Source organism: Phyllopteryx taeniolatus, chromosome 4 (assembly GCF_024500385.1).
Source record: "Phyllopteryx taeniolatus isolate TA_2022b chromosome 4, UOR_Ptae_1.2, whole genome shotgun sequence".
NCBI classification, from domain to species: Eukaryota; Metazoa; Chordata; class Actinopteri; order Syngnathiformes; family Syngnathidae; genus Phyllopteryx; species Phyllopteryx taeniolatus.
Genome location: NC_084505.1, coordinates 29,224,697 through 29,251,112, shown reverse-complemented (window position 1 = coordinate 29,251,112; position 26,416 = coordinate 29,224,697). Strand labels below are relative to the sequence as shown.

Sequence of the window (26,416 nt, the reverse complement as noted above, 5' to 3'; positions counted from 1 at the left end):
ACTCAATTAACCCATTATTTAATTAGATAAATGAAAAAATAAATTTTAATGAACCAATTTTACAGGAAATATAAATGCAACACCATGGGAACCCACTGCTTTTTCCTCTGGGGAAAAAACATGAATTAATCCCTTTTGTAAGTGACGTTGAGTCCACCAGACACGACATATTTAAAGTCCACTTTGCTGGAAAAGCGTATACGTACAACTGGCAAATTGTTGCCAACTTCTGTCACTTTGCACACATGTGCATGTCATCATATTTTGATTAACAATGTAATATGGTCACCAAATTACTGCAATATCTGCAGTTTGTAATTGTTACCAACTTTTAACACGATACAGCGAACACACGAGATTCATGCAAACTAAAAAGTTTGTAAAGACATTTCCAATAAGTCAGATAATCACTGTTGAGACAAGGTTGTTTTTATTTCACTAGTGACAAATTGAAACAACTAAAGCATATCACTTAAACAGGGTTGTAACTTAGTTTCAAGACTTGATGGAAAAAGTCCAGTCATTCATCTTGCAAACAGTTGTCGACCAAAGATTTCAGCAACACAAGGGAGTAAAGAGTAATTGAAGTACTGTCATCTTTAATTTCAGCGTTTTGGCAACAGTCAGCCAAGTTAAAGGAGCTGTTGATATTTAACGAGTAGACAAACGCTCGACAGTAGTAAAAGCCCATCTTCGGGGCCAGTTAGACAGTGTCAAGCACTCTGGTTCATCACATTTAAATGTATTATTACAACAACTGTCCAAAGAGCCAAATAGAAAGGACACTACAAAAGACAACTTCCACAAGTTGTGTTATTTCTTATTACTTTTGCCACAGAGTAAGTGCGGCTGGTGCGTGCGTGTTTTCAGGGTTGGCTCTGGATGTGCCTGCGCAGCTCTTGGGCTTTGTCTCTCAGGTCCGGTCTGCTGTCCGACTGAAGCGTAGACAGCGAACGCTGCAGCTGCTCCCGACTCTTCACCGACACACAATCCCACTGCTCGCTCTCTGGTAGACAAATGTACACGTAAACATACATCAGCGACGGTGACATCAACATGAAGTGGAAAAAATGACATCTGTCATTTAATCAATGAAATGTCATCACGAGTGAGACTGAATTTGTTTTTCCCCCTTTGGAACGAGTGACACCTGGCGGTCTTACCTCCTGTTCTCTTCACGATCAGCTCCACTACGGACAAGGCCTCCGTCCTCACAGATGAATAACTTTTGTTTTCTAGTAAAAGACAAACAGCACACATGGCGGTGAAGTAGAAGCAAACTCAGAGTACGACAGCGATGCGACGCGTTTACCTAAAGGATGAGTGAGAGCGGCACACGTGTGGGTTAGGATGAGCGACAGCGTGCTCACGTCGCTGCTGTTCTTCTCAAACAACAACAATCTGGGTAAAAAAAAAAAAAAAAAAAAAAAGAATATAAATTGAATGTAACGCCAGGAAGATAAATTGGAGGTGTATTTGATTGTCCGTACCCCTGGAAATAGTTCTTCATGCAGTGGAGAACAGCAAGCTGCACCTTCCATGTGCTCAATTGCAACTTATCACACATGAGGCTGCATACCTCCACCTGGAAACGAGCTGTCAAAAAAGAAAAAAATAACAAGGTGAACCCCGACATACTTGCGGTTCGGCACCCACGGATTCCCCTTATCACAAATTTTTTTCCAATTATTGTTGTTGTTTTTTGGGGGGGAGACAAACCCTGTTTTTCACAGAAAACACTTATTGGCAGTATATCCCACACAAGCACACAACAAAGACTTTTGGGCATTAAAAAAATACTTTTTTTCAATGCAATTATAACAGGCGTTAATTATTTGCGGATTTCTGGTCCCTATCCACTGTACACAGTCAATGAGAAGACACACAAACAATGAACCACATCCTTCAAGAGGCCAGCTGGGTCATCACTGCTCCAATCAAGAGGTTTTGGTGCGATGACGATGATGTCAAATTGCAAATAGACTTGATGGACGCTCAGTATAAAAAGAGAACTTTGCAACATGAGAGGAGAACTTACATTGGGTCTGGGCGTTCTTGGGCCAAGTCTTCCCCAGGGTCTCAAAAGCACAGAGCAGAGCTGCCGTCTGCAGTTCTTTCTCCTTGGTGGTGAGGTCATCCTTCTCCTCCTCTCGTGACCTCAGTGACGCTGCGCCGCTCTCTGGGCACCTCTGCCAACAAGTTCAAACGCCTAACGTGTCAGAAAAGAGGCCACGGATGCTGCTAGAAGACGTCAGCGTCACCTTCTTTATCAGCGGGAAGAGGATGTCGGTCATGTCGCCAAAGCGGTCGTCCTGGCTGCTGTGAAGCACGTCGCCCGCGCAGCACAGGGCGGCCATTTTGTACACCAGACTCTCCTTGCGACATTCCTTGAGGACCACCTCCAGCACCTCCGACGTGGCGGGCTGGCCGGCACAAGGCTTCTGGAGCTCGGTGCTACAAATTGTACATACAGGGAAACAAAGCAGGGTGACTTAGAGTTGTTATAAAAAGTCTACACACCCTTCTTCAAATGACAGCTTTAAGGGATATGAAAAAAACAAAAACAAAAAAAAAGAGACCAAGATAAATCATCTTCCACACAAACTCTGCCTTTGTGAATCTTGCTTTGTGCACTGAGACAAAAAAAGGGCCTTCCCCAAACTTTTGCCACAAAGCTGGATGCAGTCACTACTAACAAAAAAAAAATTAGGAATATTCATTTCACTACCTTGATTTAAAAAAAAACAACATAAAATAATGTATAAATGCAACAATGGTGAAATGAAAGACCTGCATTTGGAGACAACTGATCCAATGGCCTTCAGTAGCTCCTCCTGGGGTGAAAAAAACAAAAACAAAGGCCGAAGCACACCACCACTTAGTATCGTTTTGTTGAAATAACTCGACAATTACATTTGGGGCCATCACCTTGCCCGCCCACGTGCGTCCCGCCAGGCCCTGCATTAAGGCAGTCAGCACCAAGCCCAGGTGTGGCGTCACCAACGAGCCGGTCTGTTCCTTGGCAACGGTTGCCATGGCAGCTGCACCCTGAGCCTTCATCTTCCAAGACTGGGACTGCAATGCCTTCTGGGTAATGGCGATGAGCTCAGTCATGTAGAGTCGGATGCCTCCGAAACTTCCTGGTACCCAAGAAATATATCATCGTAGCCATGAACATAAATAGACTATATTTTTTTACTCACCATATACTAACAAGCAACATCTGAATTGAATCTATGTTTACTTGTGCTTTTTTTAACCGCATGCATTTTTCCCCGCCTTATTTACATATTGTGTAAAAGGCAGCGACTGTGGTCATCCTGCAACTGTGCCACCATCTGGTGTGACATCAAATTGCTTCAAAGGAAAAGTGAGTCTCGGGTGTTTGTAAGCCACTGCTGGCTTCCTGCTATTCCCTTTTATTACACGGCCTTTTCACAAAAAGAAAAAATGAAAAATTTTTGTGCTTTCTGTAACGCTCGAGGTGCAACAAGCTAGTACCAAAGAACTGGCTAATAGGAAAGTAGTCGCTGTATTTTTACGGGTTGTGAAGGTGACACATCCGAGTTTATTCACTTCCCGTTGCATTTTGACCAAATCAAAATCATATGTAAGCCATTTATTTTGAATTTCAATGTTGTAATAGGAGTTTGAAAGTGTTCTGGGATGATAGCTCGGGGTATATTCAGGGTTGAAATGATTGAAATAGGTAATTATAAACATTTTTACTCGCCGGTTTTCACTATTCATGACAGTGAGTACTCCCTTCACTGTAATAGCAATTTGCAGGGACCTCCGTGTGAAAAAGCTTCATAAAAGGGAACGTCACTCACGCTCACGCACACGCACCCTTTTATCGCATGGATGGATGCCGTGTTAAAGTGCACACAATTGCAGGAACATGCGTAAATGGCTCTGAAGTGACGCTGATGTTTCTCACCGGGGACATTCTCCTGCCACACTTCGGCCCACAAGGTGGCATCCTGACTTTCTCCCTTCTCCTCGTCAGCGCCGGGTGCCTGGTGCATGCCCAGGAAAGCCAGCGGCAGTGCCACTCCCGCGTGGGCCTTCAGCACATCGGGGCTATAGTGGCTAATGGCGTGCATAGTCAGCGCGCAAGAGGACTTGTACACTGGCTCTGGAAATAAATCCCAAGGACTGGTTATTTTGAATACTAACGTAAGTAGGTGGTTTAACTGCTGCCTCACCTTCTTTCTCCAGGTACCAGGCGTTGAGCTTCAAAAGTAGCTTTTCCACGCTGCTGTCTTTAGCTGTCTAATGGAGCAACATAAGAGGGCTCGTTAACGCCAAGCTACAGGGCAGAACAATTTGGCTGGCACTCATTTGTGTTTGGAATGGTGTAATGTTGTCAAAACACTATTTTTTGGCTCTAAGGTACAAAGCTAAACACAGTGGGAGAACTAGTTACATCGCAGTCCTTATCTCTGGCTGATGGATAATTATCAATACTGAGTTTTACAAACACAAAACTATTGTGTTAATCTAATAAAATGCTAGATGTCCTTCGTCACAATGTTGTCACATTATTTACAGATATTACAATTCTGCAGTGAAAGTCAAATCATTCCAAAATAAGCTTATATGAACTGTTTTCTTACCCTGACAAGATGGCCCAGAGCAAAGGCAAAGGCTTTCTGAACCACAGCGCTTCTGTCGTGGATGCCGCTGAGCAAAGCGCTCATCAGTTTACCTGAGAGCACCACAAACCATGAGGACTTTGCATGTATAAAAAGGGAAAACGTGACGAAAGCGGCGGCTCGCGCAGCACCTGAGTATGGGGCGAGGTCCTGGGGACACTGCACTGTGAGGGAAACGATCACACTGGCACAACCTCCCTGTGAAAAGAAATGATAAAAAACGAGAGGACAAGACAATGCAAAACATGAAGACATTCATTCACATAATCAGATTTTTTCCCCCTGTGGAACATATCTCAAATATTTACTGGAAAGCTCATCTATGCACGTAGTTTTGTGCTCTAATATGACACAAGATGGGACCGTAGGAAAGTAGTAATTGGTGTCAAGGAAGTATGCTAAAGTTCCAGAGTCTTTGGCGGATGTGCATGGACACGCGCACATCCGGAACATTTTTTTCAAAATCAAATCATATAGCCTGCAAACCATTTATTTTTTTAAGGGTAAAATTGTAAGCTGAGTTTGACAAAGTGTTGTGGGGGTCGTACATTGTGGGAAATTACAGCTTCAACTATTAAAATAGGCAATTCTAAAGCTTTTAGGGGGCGGTGGTCTATTACTCTGGGGTTTTCACTTTTCTTAGCAGGGTTGTCCCCATCTCCCGCAAATAGCGGGTTTTTACTGTATTCCAATTTGAGAATTGTATTCTTGAAGGCCCGTTACCTTGGTGCCAAGGCCGACTCCACTCTTCAGCAGCTCACAAAGCCTGGGAACCAGCTCCCCCAGCACTGTAATGTCCAGGTGCTGCAAACACTGAACACAACACACGCACACATGAAAAGAACTAAACTCAGAAAAATGTGACGTGAATTAGGTGTGTCAGAAAGGTTCCAGGACTTGTGTCACAAAAAGTATTTTTGAAAATCAAAACTACACACGACAAGTTTTCCCCTCCAAAGGAATCCCCCTGCAGTCTAACGCACTTTCCCCGCAATCTGTGCCATGACTTCATGCACTCCTGGAAGGATTTTCGCGGGATCCTCTTCAGCTCTGTCTTCACGGTCATCTTGTCATCATCCACATTTTCAGAACGAGTCCCCTTGGGCTTGGAAAAGAGGGGGGGAAAAATAAAAAATAAATCACACGGCGTCACGTCGGGTGAGTAGGGAGGTTGCTCCAGTACGCCGATGTTGTTCTCGACCAGGAACTGTCAGACGCTCAGAGCCTTTCTGAGCAGACGAGTTGCGGAGGCGAAGCAGCCACGGGTTGTCCTGCCACAATTCGCCCAAAGAATGAAGCAAACGCCGCAGGACCTCTTTGTAGATGCACACGTTGATCGTCTGGCCGACACTGAAGGGGAAAACTCGTAGTTTGGGTTTGAAATATATCTTTTGTGACACCAGTCCCGGACTTTTTCTGACAAATCTCTGTATCTTATTACCATGTTAACGGTTTCCATCATTGGAGAGGATTTGGCAGCGCTGAGCCTGGCAGCATCCATGGCACTCTGCGGAAACAGACAAACGCAAAACCGGTGACAAGCTGAAGTTAATGTTGTGACAAGAGGATCCTTAGGAGGGCCGCAGTTACCTTCTCCTGCTCTGTGGCTCTGAGGCTGAGGTAGTTGAGGACCTGAGGCTCCAAGTTGCTCAGGGCCTCCAGGAGGGCCGGGATAAGTCTGGAAGCGTGAGGCTTGAGTCGGGCGCCGGCTGTCTTACTTATCTTAACTAGGGTCTGGATGCTGGTACAAAAAGAAATGAAAACATTTTACAAATGAAAGCCACACTTATAATGATGAAAATACAATAACTGATATTACCTGAGCGAGCGAACTTCAGAGACATTGCTGACTATACCCTTCTCCAGCAAAGTGGGCAGAAGTGCTGCCACAGTTCTCTGGGCAGTAGAACCGGTAGACTCGCACATACGAGTGCACACCTATAAAAAGAGTGACGTCATAAAGTGTTCGCTTTAATCCATTAATCCTAGAATGCAATGATTGACAGCTTTACCTTACTGAGCGTTTTCAGTGTTAGATCTGCAGCCTTCCTCACAGATTCCTGAAAGACAAAAAAATTATTGTATAATTGGGTCCGAATAAGTAAAAAAATACAATAAATACAATATTGGAAAAAACAAATACAGAACTGAATTTTTTATTTCTATAGAGCCTTATTGAGCCAAGGCACATTTTAAATGAGAAAAATGTTCCAGCACACTGCCAAACAAAAATGGCAAACTAAAACAAAGATCTCATTTCAACTTACTCACAAATATACTTTGTGTGATGAAATTTGGGCCCGTTTAGTGGAACACAAAGCTTTTCTGGTGTATGGATGGCAACAGTTGGGTACACAAGTTAACTGTGCCTTCTGCCATCCAGTGGGCGAGCATTTCATTGGTCTGCCAATCATTATAAGTCACTAGCGAGATACATTAGTTGTAGGACATTAATACTTCGGACCAACCTTCTTAAATTAAATTGGATAATTACCAGCGGCACATTTGATAATCTCTCATAGCACAGTGAGTGGGAACCACTGCTGTGGCGCCACTGACATATTTCAGTGCCGTTTTGCTCACCTTGATATCGTCAAGCACTCTAAAAAGAGTCTCCCACATTTCAGCCAAGTGATCGATGAGGTCATCAGCCTGGCGGCCTCGAACCAAGTCGTTGAGCGCCAAGCAGCTGTGAGGAAATGCCACTTATGAACATGAACACATAGGGCCTGATTTAATAAGATCCAAAATAGCGGGCACTAAATTGCATGGTCACTCACTCACAGGTTATGTGCGCTCTTGGCAACAGTTGTAAAACTGGTGGATAACGCCGTATTTAAGAGAGCTTTTGGCGATTTAGGTAGCGCAGATGGTTTTCACCATCGAAAATTTGGGAGAGCACCGCAAGTGAAACAAGTTTGAAGTGATGAAATTGGAAGTGTTTGCGGAAGACAGACAAACATACTACCGAGTTTTACAAAATAAACCACCCCTCCCATAATTTTGGTGAAGCCAGCGACCACATAAAAGCCAGGTTTTGTTCTATTACCCGGCCCGAGTGCCCATCTTGGTAACATTGCGTTTTAAACTTAGGACAACACTGCTCTGGAAAAAAAATTATAAAAAAAATGCTGTGGGAGAGGCCAGCACCAGACAATTGTCACAGTGCACTGAAATGACCCAGATGCAAGGAAATACAGAGTTGAGAGGAGTTTTGGTTTGTCATTGGTTACTGGCTCAAGTCAGCCTTTAGATGATTCAGAAGCTCCAAAATTGCATTCCTGAGTGATATGTTGCGATCATGTTTGTTTCTGGGATTTCAAAAATGTTTGCATGAGTAGAAAATACCCGTATTTAAACAATATAAAAATCAAATAGGCATACGGGGAACCGACCTGGACTCCCGCACTCTCCAGGTGTTGCTGGTGAGGTTAGAAATGACATCATGCAGGATCTCCTTCAGGTACTTGTCCACCTGAAACCGACCAGAATGAACAAGAAAACATTGGACCCCGGCATACTCGCGATTTGTTGTCTGTGGATTCACCTAATCGCTGATTTTTTTTCACTTTTTTTCCTCTCTCTCGCTCTCTCTCTCTCTCTCGCTCTCAATGCAATTATAATGACCGTCAATTATCAGCGGAATTTCGCAATTCGCGGTCTGGCCCTCTTCCTGATCCCTGACGAATAGCAGGGGTCCACTGTACACTTGAAAGAACATACACAAAATTCTGAAGATGTTTCACATTCGTATGAACACCAAGCTTCTCCTACCAGTGTCTTATCAGTAACTAAGGCATCCCAAATGCTGGTCATGGCCTGGCGAATGCTTAGGTTGGGGTCAAACTGGTAGCGGTACAGTCGTGGCACCAACTGCGGGAGAAATGGAGCCAGCTGCTCCCCGGCCTTGGTGGCGATCATGTGAAAGCCAAATGCAGCACCCTGAAAAAGACGAGAGCTCAAAGTTGGCACTGGGAGTACGAGACGAGGCCAGGGTTGTCAACAAATATTGAAAATAAAAGTTTGTATGCTTAGGTTTGATTGACATTGTCAAGGCAGTAATGATGATTTAACGATGTTTTTTTTTTTTTTTTGTAGAACAGCACTGTATCATAATATAATGTGTCCCTCTCTACAGCATACACTGATTCACTTCCTGTCATAGATTGCATCAGATCGTTTACATTTGCTGGCCACATTCCTTCATATTATACTGCGTGCAAAAGACGGCATTTTTCGGCACCTTTGTCCTGTATAAATGGCACCGACATTTAACGTTTTTGATGCAACATTTTTGTGGGAACTCAGTGTTTCAGAGTGTATTGATTCCTTTTCAAAACACTTCAAAGGCATTTTCGATAGTTGATTTTGACACTCTTAATAGGAAAGGGGAGGAGCCAGTCACCTTTCGAGAGTTCCACATAGCGTGATGGTTGGCCAGGTTCATGAATTTGTATACGAGATCAGGCTGGTTCAGGTCGCTTGCCAACGAGCAGAGCTCTTTGTATGTAGACAAGCTGTGGCTGTCGGGCAGAACATGAAACATATCACACGATACATGCACTCACGGAATAAGCAACATAAGCAGAGTACAGTATCATGGAAATTACGCTCTACAGTGGAATATTTACCCATCAGGTGTTTTGCCAATCCCCTCTCCTTGGAACACCTGCGTGTCTTCTGACACAGCATGCTTTATTCTGTTTGGAAAGACACATTTAACGTTAATGTAGCGTGGGCGTTACCTCTGTAGCATGAATGGCTGTTTTGATTTTAATCCTCTCACCTTTTGCCCGTCATGAGTGTTTCCACCAAGGTGGACACCAGTTCCTGCTGGTCTGCCTCTCCACCCATCTCATAGACCAGGCCCAGGCCTTTAGATGCCACATCCTGACTCAACTCTAAATCAAAGAAGATGTATATATTTTATTTTTTAATGGGGGAAAGCGTACGATGTTGGCTGGTGTTATAAACAGCAGGTTGAGTTAAATGTCTCTCACCATCCGGTTCTGAAAGAACAGAGATGAACGCCACCTGGATCTCCTTCAAATGGGACTGGAGCAGAAAAGGAAATGCAACTCAATTTTCCATCGAGTGATTCGATATGCCTGCTATGTTTCATACCAAAAACAAAATGGCTTCTTTATTTATTTTCCATGTCCTGTTTTTCCCGAAAGGGGAAAATAGCACATACCTTGATTTCCTTGTGTTGGCTGAGTTTCTTAACCAGGGAGAGAAGCCAGATACAGGCTGCCTGCCGGACATGAGGGTTTTGGCTAGGAATGTACTTCGACAACACTGAGTTGAGGACCCAAGGAACCACGTCATTGTTTTTGACATCTGACAATGAAAGCATTCAGTTAGTGTTTTTTTTTTTGTGTGTGTTGCTTTTAAAGTGCCTGCATTCTTCAGTGATTGTAAATGCATTGTACCGTTTGTGTGTGCTGGAAGAGATTATAGTACTATTAGTATGTCAAGTTAAAAATTCATATTTAGTCACTTTCTTATCCAAACGTGTGAAAAAACTTTACAAGTTTCAAAGCCATGTCAACAAGGAATGTGAGCCGACCTAAACACAGAATCGTTTCAAGAAATGTGTGTCCAATTGAAAACGCTGAAACACTGTGGTATATATGCCAGGCATGTGCGGTGCTGCCACAATGCCAAAAATAACCAGATTTGGGCTCCCAAAATGCCGATTCCATGGGGACAAAATGTAAAAAACAAACAAAACAAAACAAAAAACCTTTGCAGATACACTGAAACTCGTTTGTATGGATGGAGTCGAAATGCCAGCTCCATTTCTTACTTGACGGTGGGCTGTACTGGTCTTCAGTGCAGGTCCATGGATCTCTTACAGCGCCGGAGCTGGTGCCTAACGCAGCACTGGTAATCGCTTCCCCCACTGTGAACTGCAACTCCACTTGCTTGGCCTTGGAAAGCAAAAATGGGGGAAAACATCACATGGCATTAACCTTATGGATCACTGCCAAGGGGGCTAGTTTTTATTTTTATTTTTTAACATCAGCTCATGTTTTGTAAACCATAAAGCCACAGTCCCAAAAATAATGTGTCACACCTCTACTGAGTCCATAAGTCCCTGTAGCAGCTTCTTCTGATGAGGGAAGTCTCCATCTCCTACTGGTAGGTAGCCTAAAGTCTGGATTGACCGTTCCTTTATCTAGATCAAGTGGAGAAGATAGACACATACAAAAAAGGTGCAAGTCAGTGTTGATTACGGGGGATGGGTTTGTTTCAGTCGCTAGAGCACTATCTGCTACCTTGGTAGTCTCTTTGCCAGAGGGGATGCGTGCAAGGAGGTTTTCTACAATGGACAGTTTGGTGAGGCCGTCACCCTCTGCTGGAATCAGCAGAGCTCCATTCCGACCAATTTCTCCAAGAGCTGTACATGCTGCTACTGGCAACAGTGGACTACTGTTCTCCAGGAAGGAGCCTGAATTATAACAAACATTTAAAGGATTAATAGCCAGAACGGAAAGATGTGCAAAATCCAAAATTGTGTACATACCAATTGTCTTCGTTGCCATGGCAACAATGTCATCCTCTTCCCGAGAGGTGATGCTGCACTTGTGGGCCGGCTCACTACATGCGGCAGCTTTCTTTTTGCTCATGTACCTTCCCACCATGTAGCCAAGTGCCAAGATGGCACCATGCTGGGTCTCAGGACTCTTGAGTTTCAAACAAAACGCATTCAGTTAGGCGGGGGAGACTTTAGCATAATAAAATGGTGCGAGTGGCTTACGCGGTTGTCTTTGGTGATTTTGACCAAGTTGTGCACGGCGGCCTGTAGATCATTGCCCGTCATTGTGGAGACCACCACAGCGTACAGCTGGGCTGCAAGCTCCCTCATGTCCTCCTTATTTGTGTTCATCAGACTCTGGACAGCAAAACATTATAAGCTGGATGTATGAATATATGCGGCTAGGTCGTATAATTAGTATTTTATTGATAAGTGAAGTATGCCCATTAACACATCTGAATAACACTGACCTTAATCCAGTCAATTTTATCAACAAACTTGGGAGCCAGTTTCTCTGGGCAAACAGACACCACCTCCAAGAGACAGTACATTACCGGAATTCCTGTTTAGAGACAGAATTTGAAATCCACATACAATACAAAGATCTTATTTTGATGACTCAGTGTGGTTACCTCCAACGGCAGACAGCAGCTGCTGCAATAAGTCCAAGTAGATATGAACAGGATTGATCTCAGCGCCCTTGGACCCTAAAGACTCAGAGGACAGAAGTGTGCGGACATAGCGGCCGATGACTGGCGCGTCGTCCTGCATGTCTGTAAGTCGGATGAACTGTGGCGTGGCGCCCGCGCTGTATCCCAGACACATCCTCAGGTACAGCACAATCTGGGGGAGGGAGGCAAAATATGTGGACACTTGCACTAGAGGCAGAAGTTAAATTCAAGATCAGTTATGTGAATTACTTCTTCAAAGGCAGATGGGTTGAAGGGAATAGCTGAAGTTCCGACAATGTATTTGGCTGGAGTCTTGATTCTCTGAGAAGCCTGATGATTTTTTTTTTTAACAGGAAAAAGACAAGACAATTTTACAAATTGTATTACAACAGGATGTACAGTTTAAAAAAATAAAATAAATAAAAAAAAAAAAAAAGATGGACAAAGTCTCACCTTCTCTTGAACGTAGGCCACCATCTCCGGAAAGGAGGGAATCGGCTTGGGTCCCTCCTTCTCAGGACTTTTAGTCGGAAACATCCTCAAGACCTTCTGAGCCTCCCCAGACACCTCCTCGCGCCTCAAAACACAGAACCGTACCATGTTGTGGATAGAAAAATGACTTGAGTAAATAGATACATACATACAGAGAGCGTGCCATGACAGTGGCTGGTTGGTACTCACGGGTCTCCAGCAGCGAGCAGCAGCAGGTATCTTGATGGCACATGATCAGGCCCAAACACTGTACTTGCAAACTTCATTGCAACCTGGCGAATTTGGACCTCAGGCTTTGAAAAGAAATAATGATAAACATTATTTGCCTGTCAACTACTCTTCTTAAACAGAGGTCTCCAGTCTACTTGACGCCAAGAACAATTTAACTGCTGGTTGAATTGTTCACTTGAATAAATGGTGCATTTGAAATAACTCGTTTTTTTTCCCCCTTAGGAAAAAAGCTGGTGCTGGTAAGTTGTTTGAATAGTCATTATTATTTGAAATTTGATAAAAGTGAATAAGGATTCCACCCTAAAATGCCTGATTATTGACTTTTGAGTAAAGGAACGCCTCTGACAACTATGTGGAAATAACATCCTTATTAGCTACAGAATCATCAAGCAAAGAAATTCCCCTGCATAAACTCACCTTCACAATGTATGCAGCCACCAATGCCTCCATCAAGTTCAGTAGTGCCCCCTGTAGGTTGGCATAGGCTCCAACCATCATAGACAAAGCCTCCTGGATGGCTAGACGTACATCAGGCTCCTCCTGAAAATGAACATGCAAGACTTCAAGAAACAGATTTCACAATGTGTTGCCTTATGCATAGTTGACAAGTCTAATGAACTCACCTTACACATGGACTCAAAAAACTGCTGCACCAGCGCAATATCCTTTGTGAAGAGCTGAGGCATACGGCTAGGAAAAAAATAAAAATAAAATTGTAAAATTTGAAATCCTGGTAACTGTGTTTATGAAAAAAAATGTTTTGGAACTACCTTGAGAGTTTTCCAACAGCAGAATATGCAACACATAGTAATTTGGGATCCTGTCAACATATTTTCTACATTTAGTAGGAGTAAACAAAAGTGTAGTGCATGAAAATTATAATGAAATGTTAAAATTCAAGGATTTACCTCTTTGTACTCATTAATAAGCTTGGTAAGGCCATTCAGCAGCATTAGTCCTAATGGCTTATTAGTATCGGGACACCTGAAACACAGGAAAACACATTTTTTAAATTTGTATATCCTCAAAATGTGGTTAATCTATTGAGAGAGTGGAAAGGTGTTTATTTCTTACACCATACAGATGTGATGGACAAACTGCAAGGTGAGAGAGAGCAGTTTGTTGTTGGTGTTGGCACCAAACAAACCATCATAAACAACCTATGAAGGATAGGAAAACTGAGTTATAATACACTGGAGAAGAACCTAGCAAAAGAAGAATTTTGTGGAATAAGGTGCCCACCGAACCCACCTGGATATTAGCTGGGAAGCACTCTGCAGCGAGACGGGAGCGTAAAAGATGTGGAAGGATCTTTAACTTGACTCTCGTGCTCACTGGTTCATGTTTCAGCTCATGCTTCATCGTGCCGCCCTAAAACACAATGCCACACTCGTTTCAAACACTGTAACATTGATTCCTACATCTAATCACTATCGGTGAGCATTTCAACAAGCTCACAAACCTTTGTTTTGAGAGGAACATCCCCCAGGTAAACCTTGTACATCTTGTTGATTATTAAGGGGTTGTTCCAATCAATAATGCTGGAAGACAAAACAAAACCAACTATATCTTTTTTGATTTGCAACATTTCTGTCCGAAATGTGAATGATTTTTTTTGTATGTAGCGTTTATAGCTTGACAACTGCACATCTAACTTGTTCAGTAAAAGTTAAACCACCCACCTCTGTTTGCTCTTGAGTTCCAGATCAGCTGCAGTGGCCACGCTGTGTCGGGTGTCGCTGGACGCCACCACCAGGTGCACCACCGTCTCCACTTCTGGCACTTGCTTTGCCTCAATGAACTTCACTATGCCCAGCTTACACTGTAGAGACCAAAGACACAATAAAGCCTAACACAAAGGAACGCCTACTGCAGCAACCTTAAATGATTTGACCTGCTCTAGCTGCTCAGAGGTCCACTGGGCCTCTCCTATGACCCTCTTGGCAGCATAGATATTCATCCCTGGGGGAGCTTGGGGTAGACTCTGCCCGGATGCAGCCGCCGCAGCCCCATCAGCAGAAGCCCCTTGGGAGGAGGATGGTGAAGGGCGAGTGGGAGATTCATTCAGCACAAACCTAAAGAGACACCAAGTCAATAGCTTTGATACATTACAAATAATTGCCTTCACTCTATTAGATAAGTGGAACTAAGGTGCCACATTTTTTGTAAAAGTCAGACCCCTGGGACACCAACTCACCCATAAGGCATCAGCAAGACGTCCAACATGAACTCCAGCAAGAGCTGTACTGTCTTTGGCCGCTCACTTAAGTTAAAAGGAGAAGCTTTCTTGGAGGCGTCTGCTGGATATTTCATATGGTAAAGAGTAGGAATCAGCAGGTGCATTAGGCTAAGAGAGGATGGAGAAGAGATGCAAAATAATAATTCAGTCAGGAGAGGGGAGGGGAAAAAAAGGTTCAGGTCAAATAAATAGGATTGACAAGCAGTGGGCTTCGTGATCTGGTGATCAACTTCATGCATACAGTGGAAGCTCCAAGTTCGAATGCCCCCGAAGTCACCACACGACATGTCACGAGACTTCCGCATGTCTCAGACTTTTGGGGATTTTGCTCATTTTCTATTGTAACCGTGTGAAGCACTTTATGAGTGCTCTAAGTGGGAAGTGCTGCATAAATAAAATTTATTTACTTATCTACAAGTGTGCTTTGACTCTTCTTTGTTTTGTGTTTGTTGTGATGCCACCATGAAAATGTAACAATAACAAAAAAACTGTAAATTGATCTTAATATAACATAGCAAAGCATTACACGTTTTTGTCCTGGCTAAAAAAGGCTAAAGCAACGGTAACTCTACTCAACTTCATTTGTAAAGCACTGTTAAACAACCGCAGCTGTAACAAAGTGCTGAACATAATAAATATTGAGTATAAAGCAATAAATAATAAGAATACATAAATAAATAGTAAACTCCTGCAGCGCATCCCCTGTCTTCGACTGAACTGTCACAGTCCCTAAGTTGGCCAACTGCTGTTCTGCCAGCGGCCTGTTGGTGGTCTCAACGTGTATGGAGTTTGTGGTCAGACTCCCCAGAAGAGGGAGAGAAAAAGAACTCACTTCAAGTTGGCATTTGGCCTCCAGGAGGTCCAGAGGTTTATTCGCTCGCGTTTTACAGTCTAACATGTAGCGTGAAGTTGTTAGTAAATGAGAGAGAAGAACATGTTGAAGTCTCCACTGACCAGTATGAGGGCAGCAGGATGTTAAAATTGTAATCTCGCTATCACGTTGGCGTTGGCTGCAGCGCCAAAAACTAAAGGTTGCACGAGGAGAGAAACATCTGCAGTTTTCCAACAGCCGGAAGTTCGTCCGTTGGCGGATAACTTCACATTCCCCACAAAGATCAAAGGAACAGGACCGTTTAAATCACCTGTCCCATTTAGTGCTCTCTCTCACTTCACTTTATTTTACGTTAGGGTGATGTTGGCCCGGCTCCTTGTTAAGGGCGAAGTGAAGCATCGCAAACGAGAGGGAGAAGAAAAAAAAAAAAAAAAAAAAAAAGTGCTATAGAATCTACACTCATCCTTAATAAAAAAAAACAAATGAATACACAATACAATAGAAATAATACTTTTCCATATAGGATTTGGGGTCCATTTATGAAGCGACGTAGCTGGTTGCGGTTGAGATGAGAGTCTTAAACAAACAGCAAGGGGGAAAAAAGCACAACAGCGTTGATATTTTCTAAGAATTTTCATGCGTAAAACGTTGTACAAGTAAAAATGGTTTAGCACAACACAAGATGAATACGTGTTCGACCTAAGAGGTTCCACTGTACTCTAGAAGTAAAGCAAACCAAGAACAAAAATGGCACGTGGCCTTACCTGTCCTGCTGAGGTTGTGGCTTGCCTTCCATAGCCGTTAATAGGGTGGGGGCCAACTCACACTGCTTTCCCACCTCCAGGCGAGGGTAGCCCATTTTTATGTAGATAATGGTAAAATTCTAAAGGGAATTAGGGGGAAATCAAACCACCATTTCCTGCAGTAAGATGCCTTTATTTCAAAATGAGAAACCATACCGTAACAAAGGAGGCTGCTGCTGGGTCTTGGTACTGAACCAGTAAAGTTTCTACTGGTAGCTGAATCTTAGGTCTGCTTTTTATCCTCTTGTTCAGGTGGACGAGCAGTTCCATCACCTAGCGCGAGAGACATTGTACCCAAAATGTTATTTTAAATCACTCACCAGATATGACATTAGGTACACTTGCACAATTTCATGAAAACCCCAATGTGTCTCACTGAGCTGTACTGTGCTGTGCTGATCTACGCCACTGCAAAATCCATCCGTCCATCTATTTTCTAAACTGCTTATCCTCTTTAGGTCACGAGTGTGCTGGAGCCTATCCCATCTGACTTCGGGCGAAACACTGCAAACTCAAGTCATAATAATACTAATAAACATGTTCTTAAATGTATACCTTTTTGACAGTGACAACCAAAGCAGAGTCTCATTACCGCTACCAAAGAAGTAATGTTTTTATAAATTTCTTAATATTTTTGGGAAGTGTATGTATGAAGGCCTACATGAATGGTGTTAATGCAAATTAAGGGGGCGGGGGGGCAAAATAAAGCAAGGATGCCATAGTCAGAGGCAAAAAGCCTTCTTACTTTCTTCCGCACACCCTCTTGCACACTGGAGAGTTTGAGGAGAACGGGTGGGAGAAATTTGGAGATAATGTCCTGAAGCTGATCATCCGTCTCTGCATGGCCCAGGCGCAGAAACACCCGCTCCAGTTGATCTGCCAAAAAACAACTTCCTTAATTCATTTTCTAGATGTTACCAGCAGTGAATAAAGTCCAGCTACATATAGCAGTAATTCCCATTTATTGTACCATGAGATCATCAGATGTGCCTCTAAATTAAGCCCAAATAAATTCCAGCTGCTCTAGTAGGCTTTTCCTGACATACTTTTTTTATTTCTAGCAGAAGCTTGAGGGTATTTAGAACGGTTCATAATTCCCTCAATCATGTCTTAGGTCCCACTTTCAGCTGGGAGGAGAGAAAAGAAAAAGAAAAAAGTCCCAAAACATGCTGCTGCCACCACCATGCTTCGTTGTAGCTCATTCGTTGTAGTTCTTTTGTTTAATGAGCAGTTTTGTGTTTGCCCCAAACATACTTTTTGGAATGATGGCTAAAAGGTTAAAATTTGGTTTTATTACACCAAATCTCTAAAACACATGTGTGGAAATGTCAGGAAAAGCCTCCTAGAACATCTATCATTTATTTGGAGTTAATTACTCACTTTAAATTGTGACAGGTGTGTGCTGACTCCCATTTAACATGACTTTGAATGAGATTGGTTAATTCTGAACACAGCCACATTCCATTTATAAGCGGGTGTGCACACTTGTGCAACACATCTGTAATTTATTTGGAGTTAATTAGTCACTTTAAGCCCGCGACCCTAGTGAGGAGAAGCGGCTCAGAAAATGAATGAATGAATAGTCACTTTAAATTGTGACGGGTGTGTGCTGACTCCTATTTAACATGACTTCGAATGAGATTGGTTAATTCTGAACACAGCCACATTCTATTTATAAGAGGGTGTGCACACTCTCCACAACCTCCATATTCCAGTTATTTTTACTTACCCTCTCATCAAGATAAAAATAATCTATTGAGGTGTACAGGCTAGAGGTTATTAAGTTTTGAATTTTATTATAATCGTGTTTTTTTTTTTTTTTTTAATATCAGAAAAAAACTTGCATTTGAACAGGGGTGTGTAGACTTTTTATACCCATTGTATGCCAGTGACAGGTATAACAATGAAATGCTCTTCCACTAGAGGGCAGAAGTTACAATTTACCTGTTAATACACCTGTTGCTATTCACACAACTGAATAGCATTGTCTTTGTTCAACGAAACAGGCCAGACTTCATATTGAGTAAGTCTTTTAGTAAATTGAGACTAGATCACCATTATTTCAGTACAGTATAGAGCAAAGCAAACTTATTTACATAGCGCGTTTCATACACAAGGTAACTCAATGTGCTTTACATGATTAAAAGCATTTAAAAACAAAGAAAAAAAAACAGTTTATAAACATGTAAAACAAAAAGAGAAAATAAAATAAAAATACAATTAAAACAGCATACAGTGCGAGAAATATATTTTAGAAGTGGAAATGCTCAAAAAAAGCATGGGGGGAAAATAAGAGCTTTTAACCTGGATTTATAGATGACATACTTTTAGTGACATTTTTGTTTGGTGGTGTCTTGTGAGATTTTTCGAGATCTAACCTAAGCGCATTGGCTCAATCAAGGTTGGGAAACAGTGAAATAATTTGGACATTTGCACAGCACTTCAAATGCTGGGTAAGACTTTGGGTGTAACCAGCCACCCGGCGTACACCTCCAGCTTCCTCCCGACAAAAAATCGAATAATTTCTCATGAAGTGGTGTGGAGCAATAACATGCTCGTTATCCAAGTTTGTGTGATAACCTGGTCGTGTCGGCTTGTGTGTATGCGAGTCCATTTCCCAGCCCTGCTTGCTGTTTCTTGGCACTGTTCCCCGAGCAGCGACAGCTCAAACTCACAACGCATTTCCCCATTTCTCTCACATAAGTCCAAGCTTACACGCTCACGACACCGTGCACGGTTGCGCCGAAATGTCACATACTGTCATTTGTTAAAGCGCCATGTCATTACCTCGCTGAATCAATGTGTATTCACAACGTTTGTGGCACATTTAATTTGACCATGACTGGGCAAACGGCCTTGTGACGATAGTTAGCTAGCAAGTGCTAATTAGCATGCTAACGGTTTTGCATTTTTCTCTTAACGTGGTGTTAGCTGAATCGTCTAAATTCAACCGGAGGCCAACGTCAAGCGTGCTTGTACTTATGTACGCGTAAGACAGCCATAAAAAAGGCAATGAAATGAGATGTGAAAGACTGTTAACGCAGATAGAAACTTACTGAGTTCATCCTGGGCAGCCATGTTTGCAAAGGCTCATTGGCGACTCCTACCGATCACCGAGCGTCACTGCACCCGCAGCCCTATGTGCCCGATGTGCTCACAAATCACAAAATTACACAACTTTGGATTCATACGTTCACAAATCAGCTGTCCCCTGCAATGATCACCTCTCAAAATAATGCAGTGCATTTGTCAACCACTCCAAACCACAATATTAAACATTGTTTATTAATGCGTCTTTATCAGTCAGAACTGAGCCTTGCAATGCAGTAGAAATTCATCTTTCTCGAGCAGAAGTGGGCAAACTTGTGCTCGATGGCCGCACATTTTTTTTTTTTAAACGGACAGATGGACGAGGTCATCTTTATATGAGGTAAAATAAATAAATAAATAAATAAATAAGTCGTGAATAACAATAATAACAAAAATAATCATTATATTTATAAGCACCCTTTAGGGCACTCAAGGTCACCGCATAAACACAGTTAAGAGAAATCAGGCAATACAAGAAAAACAACAGAACATGAAATATCAATGAAAATGACAAATAATACGGGAAATGTTAAAGTGAATATGCAGTTCGGGAAAAGGTGTGTCTTGAGTTTAGATTTGATTCACGAGTCTGGGGATAGTGAGGTGAGAAATCCCAACGCAACAATAACAACCCTTTGAATAATTGCGAATTCGTCTATTAAATATGCCACCTGATTATTCCAAAGGGTTCTCAATTTGGGTGCGCGCTCCCGAGAGGCTTCTGCTTTTTGTCGGCGGTCCGGTCGACATAATACCGGAATACGTGCACGCGCGACACCGAGCACTTGTCATGAGAATCAGCTGCTCCGAGCGAGCGAGGGGACAATAAACAACATCGCGGCTCACTCTTTTCAATTCAAGGTAAATTAAATTCCTTTGCTGAACAGCTCGCAGATATCTATTTCCGCAAGCTTTGTGCGTTTCGTGACTGCTTTTCCCCAAGCAGCTAAGCGCTAGCATGGCTAGCCAGATAAGTTGGCACGGGCTAATGGCACTTGGGCTTCTGGCTTTGCGAGCCCTCCTTCCGTCTCCTCATTTGCCAGGCAACTGTGGCAAAGACTGCAGCAGAGTTGGTGTCGAGAAACGGAATCACTCGCGCTACACGAGGTGGCAAAGAGTGCTAGTAGTTGCGGGCCTGTGCTGTGTACTAGTAGCCAGCTTGCGTGGTGGGACATTTAAACCCCCGCTCGGTTGTGCTCTCACAAGTTAGCAAAACGAGTGGCTGGCTAAGTGTTTCTCTGTTTTCCTTGTTTTTTCTTTCTCTCTCTCTCTTTTTTTTTCAAGCAGCCACGCGACTCCTGCTGAGTGTTTGCCAGTAAACGCAAACAATGTTTCGAATGAAGCCAAAGTGTTCTTTGATGAGCTAGCGAGCTGGGCTATTCGCTCAGCCATTGCTAGGAATCAAAACAAAACGTAGGCTAGGCAGCTAGCCGAGCAGACAACAAAGATGAGACGCGTCGATGACACTTTGTTCACGTTAACTTATACATACAAGTTTAATGACAAACGGGACTTAGTTACGCTCGTTACGTTATGTGACCTGATTGACTTGTTTTAACGACCGATGTGTCGACTGAGCTGATGCAAGCTTTGAAAAGGGTGAACACGTTGTGAGTGGGACAATGGCGAGAGATGTAAACATAAAAAGTAGCAACAGTTCATCGTATTCAGATAAGAGATCGGTTCGGCTTGAAGATGTGTTACGTAAGCACGTCTCCCGTTACAATGCGAGGCGAGACGTTGAAAAATCACAGACGTTGCAAACGGGCCGTCGTGTTTCTTTGTTTGTCGTGGGGTTGAATTCACTTTGGGGAGTGGGATGGGCGAATGGGACAAATCGGGAGAGGGTCCCGGTTGACATCATGAAAGGATTTGAGACGTCAATCCACTTTATTTGGTGTCTCCACTTCCACCCTGTGGTGAAAATGGAAATTGCATATGTACCCCATCCTGTCAAGATTCACCTCCTGTGTAGTAGTACCAAAAGCGAAATGTGCACATGATTTTTATATTGAACTTTTATGAGAATATCAGGGCCTGTGTCTGGGCATTAGAAAATAAATAGCTACAAAATTGATGATGAATAGAAGATGATTTAATTAGAATGTAACAGCATCACAGTGTTGTAATGGTTAGCACGTCTGCCTCACAGACCTAGGGGTTCGAGGTTCAAGTCTCTGCTTTCTCGTGTGGAATTTGCATTTTCGCCACTTCTTTGTGCGGATTCTGCGCTTTCCTCCTACAGTCCAAAAACATGCATGTTAGCTTAATTGACGACTTTTAAGTTATCCATCGGTGTGACGAGATGTGAGTGTGAATGTGTTGTTTGTCCAAATGTTCCCTGTGATTGACGAGAAGAGCATAAACTTAAACAAAAAACAAATAACGATTGCTCCTTCTTGTGGTTCCCTTATATCAGGGGTTCACAACTGTTTACACCAAGTATCACTTAAAAAAATACTTGGCTTTCCTAGTACCACCGTTATGACAAATATTGAAATACTGTAACGTTCAATAAAACTTAATACAAGATTCAAGGATCCAAAGACCCCTATGATGAGAAAAAATATTGTATCGCATTTTCACTTGCCCGGATGCGGGTCACCGGGGCTCCCCTCTGGAGCCAGGCCTGGAGGTGGGGCTCGAAGGCGAGCGCCCGGTGGCCGGGCCTGCACCCATGGGGCCCTGCCGGGCACAGCCCGAAAGGGTAACGTGGGTCCCCCTTCCCGTGGGCTCACCACCTGTGGGAGGGGCCATAGGGGTTGGGTGCAGTGTGAGCTGGGCGGTGCCCGAAGGCGGGGACCTTGGCGATCCGATCCCCGGCTACTGAAGCTGGCTCGAGGGACGTGGAATGTCACCTCTCTGGCAGGGAAGGAGCCCGAGCTGGTGTGTGAGGTCGAGAAGTTCCGACTAGATATAGTCGGACTCGCCTTCACGCACAGCTTGGGCTCTGGTACCAGTCCTCTCGAGAGGGGTTGGACTCTCTTCCACTCTGGCTCTGGAGTTGCCCACGGTGAGAGGCGCCGAGCAGGTGTGGGTATACTTATTGCTTAAAATCTTCTTTTTTATTTTGCCAAAGTTGAAGATTTTCTCTAATCTTTGTTTTGGCGACTGTTTACGCAGCTGTTATTCTCACGGCTGACTGGGAAGCTGTGTTTTTCATCATATTAAAAGAATTAAAGTTTACCGTTTAATGAAGTTGTTGTAATTTTAAACCCAGGTTCCAGCTGATGAGGCGCCAGGATGGCGGGAGCAGAGGTGTACACCCCTGCAAACCCCACCTGCAAGATTATGACCTTCAGGCCCACAATGGAGGAGTTCAAGGACTTCAACAAGTATCTAGTTTATATGGAGTCTCAGGGCGCACAGCGCGCAGGTCTGGCCAAGGTAGGAAGACTTGCGCATTTCCTATTCTTGTTCCCAAAAGCAACAGTTGACTATTCCTCTCTTTGTTCCTCCAGGTGATTCCTCCTAAAGGCTGGAAGCCTCGTCGTACCTATGATGACATCGACGATTTGATGATTGACGCTCCCATCCAGCAGATGATGGCCGGCCAGTCGGGCCTTTTCACGCAGTACAACATTCAGAAGAAGCCACTCAGTGTGCAGGAGTTCAGGCGACTAGCTAATAGCGACATGTGAGTATGCTGGCAATGAGGGGCGATTCTAGGATCAGAGGTTTAGGACTTAGCTTCAGCACCCCTAAAAATGGGCAAGAATTGCCCATGCTGGGCAAGAATTGCCCATGCTGACAAATTGACAATAGATTCCTCCTAAGACATAGTCATTGGTCCGCTGTCCCACAAGAACATCGCCACGCCCAGGTTCTGCCTAAAATCTCAGCTGAGGCCTGCTTTGCATGGTCTCAGCATGCTTGTTCAAACGTTAATTTGATGACATTTTATGTCAAGAAGTTACATACATTGTGCTATTTTTAGCAGTTGAGATTTCTTGGAGTGGAGATTAGATATATTTTTTTATGGTCGTCTTCTTGTCGTCAATAGCGTAAGTAAACGCATGGTGTCGATTTGCCCAAGTGTTTCCAACAAAGCTGCTGGAGGTGAAGGTTTTACTGTATGATCGTTGTGTTCCCAGTTAAAGTTCTCTTTTCCACAGGTACTGTACGCCTCGTTACCTGAACTATGAAGATCTCGAGCGGAAGTACTGGAAGAACCTCACGTTCGTTTCGCCCATATATGGTGCTGATGTCGGCGGCAGCCTCTACGACGAGGTTGGTGGAATTATTGGAAAGAGAAATGCGTATGCTTAATACGATTGTAAATATGAATGAAGATTTAAATGTACAGGCAATAAAACACTCCTAAAGCCTTAACTTTTAATGAGAAATAATGAAGTTGTAATGCAAAGGTGATTCATGTTGCGGATGTGGCTTCGAAGATATGACATGCAAAAAAACAAGTTAAGCATTGTAAAATGTTAAACGATTGTGAGTTCGCTTACTCCATATAATTTCACACGTTCTTATAAACCTTGTTGAGACTGCTCACTTTTTTTATTTATTTATTTATTTTTTTGGAATCCATACATCCATTTTCTATAACGCTTGGCCTCCTCAGGGTCACGAGTGAGGTGATGCCTATTCCAGCTGACTTTGCACGAGAGGCGGGGTGCACCCTGGCCTGAACTGATCACCAGCCAGTCGCGGCGCACATACAGACAAACACATTTCACACTTAGATTCACACCTGTGGGCTTTAATTAACCTAACATGCATTTTTTTTTGGGGGGGGGATGTTGCTACAGAAGCAAACTCCACACAGGACGGCCCGAGCCAAGATTTGAACCCAAAATCTCTCGACAATGAGGGAGACTTGCTAACCACGAGTGCACTGTGATGCCTTCTTTTAGAATAAGTTGTGAAAAGCCACAGAAAAACGAAGCAAAACGATGTGTCATGAGATGTCACGCTTCACAAGGTTCAAATCAACCGTACTTTACTCAAAAAGGTTTGAATTCTGAACAACCGCAAGGAAATCCCAGAGATTCCACTGTAACATTGTAATACAGAATCAACGCAATATTGCAAACTCTGGTCCCACGGCTAGGAGGCGACACTTTTTATTTGTATTTTTTTAGACCTTAAATCTTCTAAAAGCAGTCTCACTTTGTTTAATTCGTAGGATGTCGAGGAATGGAACATTGGTCACCTGAACTCAATCTTGGACGTCATCGAGGAGGACTGTGGTGTGTCCATCCAGGGGGTCAACACGCCATATCTCTACTTTGGCATGTGGAAAACAACCTTCTCCTGGCACACAGAAGATATGGATCTGTACAGCATCAACTACCTTCACTTTGGAGAGCCCAAGTCCTGGTTAGTGGGTGCTTTATGTGTAGTGGATAGACAAGTATAAGAGCACTTTGTAGATCAGAATGCCATGTAGTGAAGCAATATCACAACATTTACAAGAAAGTGGCCACAATGCTCGTTTTTTATTATTATTCATCTTTCAGGGTAATTTTTCGAACATAGCAAATGCTTATTTAATTCTGTCAAGTAAATAAAATTGGGAATGCAGCCCTACGGGGGGCACAAGCCAGTGCAAACTGTAGGCCGGTCCCAAGCCCGGATAAATGCAGAGGGTTGCGTCAGGAAGGGCATCCGGCTGAAAACTTTGCCAAACAAATATGAGCGTTCATCTAGAGAATTCCATACCGGATTGGTCGTGGTTTGGGTTCACAACGTCCGCCACCGGCGCCGTCAAGCAACCGTCAAGAAGAGGTGGATTGGTGGAGGTGGTGGGTTCTTTGGCAGAAAGAGAAGAGGAAAGCACAGAGCCGAGAACTGAATTTGAATGTTGGGACTATGACAGGAAAATCACAGAAGTTGGTGGACATGATGATTAGGAGAAAGGTTGATATATTGTGTGTCCAGGAGACCAGGCGGAAAGGCATTAAGGCTAGAAGTTTAGGGGCAGGGTTTAAATTATTTGACCATGGTGTAGATGGGAAGAGAAATGGAGTCAGGGTTGTTTGAAAAGAAGAGTTGGCTAAGAATGTCTTGGAGGTGAAAAGAGTATCAGATCGAGTGATGAGGCTGAATCTTGAAATTGAGGGTGTTATGTATAATGTGATTAGTGGCTATGCCCCACAGGTAGGATGTGACCTAGAGGTCAAAGAGAAATTCTGGAAGGAGCTAGACGAAGTAGTTCTGAGCATCCCAGACAGAGAGAGAGTCGTGATTGGTGCAGATTGTAATTGACATGTTGATGAAGGAAATAGGGGTGATGAAGAAGTGATGGGTAAATACGGCATCCAGGAAAGGAACTTGTCCAGGAAAGGAACTTGGAGGGACAGATGGTGGTAGACTTTGCAAAAAGGATGGACATGGCTGTAGTGAACACTTTTTTCCAGAAGAGGCAGGAACATAGGGTGACCTACAAGAGCGGAGGGGGAAGCACGCAGGTGGATTACATCTTGTGCAGACGATGTAATCTGAAGGAGTTTACCGACTAAGGTAGCGGTAGGGGAGAGTGTGGCTAGACAGCATAGGATGGTGGTGTGTAAGATGACTCTGGTGGTGGGGAGGAAGTTTAGGAAGACAAAGGCAGAGCAGAGAACCACGTGGTGGAAGCTAAGACAGGACGAGTGTTGTGCAGCTTTTCGGGAAGAGGTGAGACAGGCTCTCGGTGGACAGGAGGAGCTTCCAGAAGACTGGACCACTGCAGCCAAGGTGATCAGAGAGGCGGGCAGGAGAGTACCGTATTTTCACGACCATAAGGCGCACCGTATTAAAAGGCGCAGTCTCAGTTACGGGGTCTATTTCTGTATTTAACACATACATAAGGTGCACCGCATTATTGGGCGCAGGCATGGTAAAACATACGCTATCTTAAAAC

General features: G+C 43.5%; 2 protein-coding genes across 9 annotated transcripts in view; one reads left to right on the top strand and one right to left on the bottom strand.

The window, feature by feature from the left end:
• Positions 1-413: 413 nt before the first annotated feature.
• ecpas (Ecm29 proteasome adaptor and scaffold) lies at positions 414-19,675 on the bottom strand. The gene is made up of 49 exons (XM_061771405.1): positions 19,524-19,675; positions 17,213-17,343; positions 16,624-16,740; positions 16,429-16,547; positions 14,791-14,940; positions 14,488-14,668; positions 14,276-14,415; positions 14,056-14,134; positions 13,845-13,964; positions 13,668-13,753; positions 13,502-13,577; positions 13,364-13,413; positions 13,217-13,283; positions 13,011-13,133; positions 12,552-12,655; positions 12,324-12,447; positions 12,120-12,200; positions 11,832-12,042; positions 11,670-11,761; positions 11,422-11,556; positions 11,188-11,347; positions 10,940-11,112; positions 10,738-10,839; positions 10,468-10,591; positions 9,853-9,998; positions 9,659-9,713; positions 9,445-9,559; positions 9,290-9,358; positions 9,064-9,181; positions 8,433-8,600; positions 8,054-8,133; positions 7,242-7,347; positions 6,671-6,718; positions 6,478-6,596; positions 6,249-6,399; positions 6,100-6,165; positions 5,382-5,471; positions 4,790-4,856; positions 4,620-4,711; positions 4,209-4,275; positions 3,941-4,138; positions 2,929-3,140; positions 2,791-2,834; positions 2,262-2,454; positions 2,039-2,189; positions 1,491-1,596; positions 1,313-1,401; positions 1,164-1,235; positions 414-1,006 (listed from the first exon to the last, which is right to left on the bottom strand). The coding sequence occupies exons 1-49, from the start codon at positions 19,543-19,545 to the stop codon at positions 867-869; spliced, it is 5,529 nt and encodes a 1,842-aa protein (XP_061627389.1). The 5' UTR covers positions 19,546-19,675; the 3' UTR covers positions 414-866.
• A 508-nt stretch (positions 19,676-20,183) lies between these two features.
• Positions 20,184-26,416, top strand: part of kdm4c (lysine (K)-specific demethylase 4C) — a 30,106-nt gene continuing 23,873 nt past the window's right edge. For 2 of the 8 annotated variants that reach the window (XM_061771409.1, XM_061771411.1), the window contains exons 1-5: positions 20,202-20,418; positions 22,778-22,944; positions 23,019-23,194; positions 23,673-23,787; positions 24,698-24,891. In XM_061771409.1, coding sequence (XP_061627393.1) covers positions 22,801-22,944; positions 23,019-23,194; positions 23,673-23,787; positions 24,698-24,891 — 629 coding nt within the window. In that variant the 5' untranslated portion in view covers positions 20,202-20,418; positions 22,778-22,800. Of the gene's footprint in view, positions 20,419-20,475; positions 22,571-22,777; positions 22,945-23,018; positions 23,195-23,672; positions 23,788-24,697; positions 24,892-26,416 lie in introns of those variants that run through there. The other 6 variants (XM_061771413.1, XM_061771412.1, XM_061771410.1 and 3 more) reach the window with 6 other exon arrangements.

Bases quoted from the DNA above. Each gene is read 5' to 3' on its own strand.
- ecpas (XM_061771405.1), bottom strand. From the start codon at position 19,545: ATGGCTGCCCAGGATGAACTCA. The intron at 12,043-12,119 runs GTAATTCACATA...TCCCTCCCCCAG, and splicing joins ACCCATCTGCCTTTGAAGAA to ATTGTGCTGTACCTGAGGAT. The intron at 1,402-1,490 runs GTACGGACAATC...TTTTTTACCCAG, and splicing joins ATGAAGAACTATTTCCAGGG to ATTGTTGTTGTTTGAGAAGA.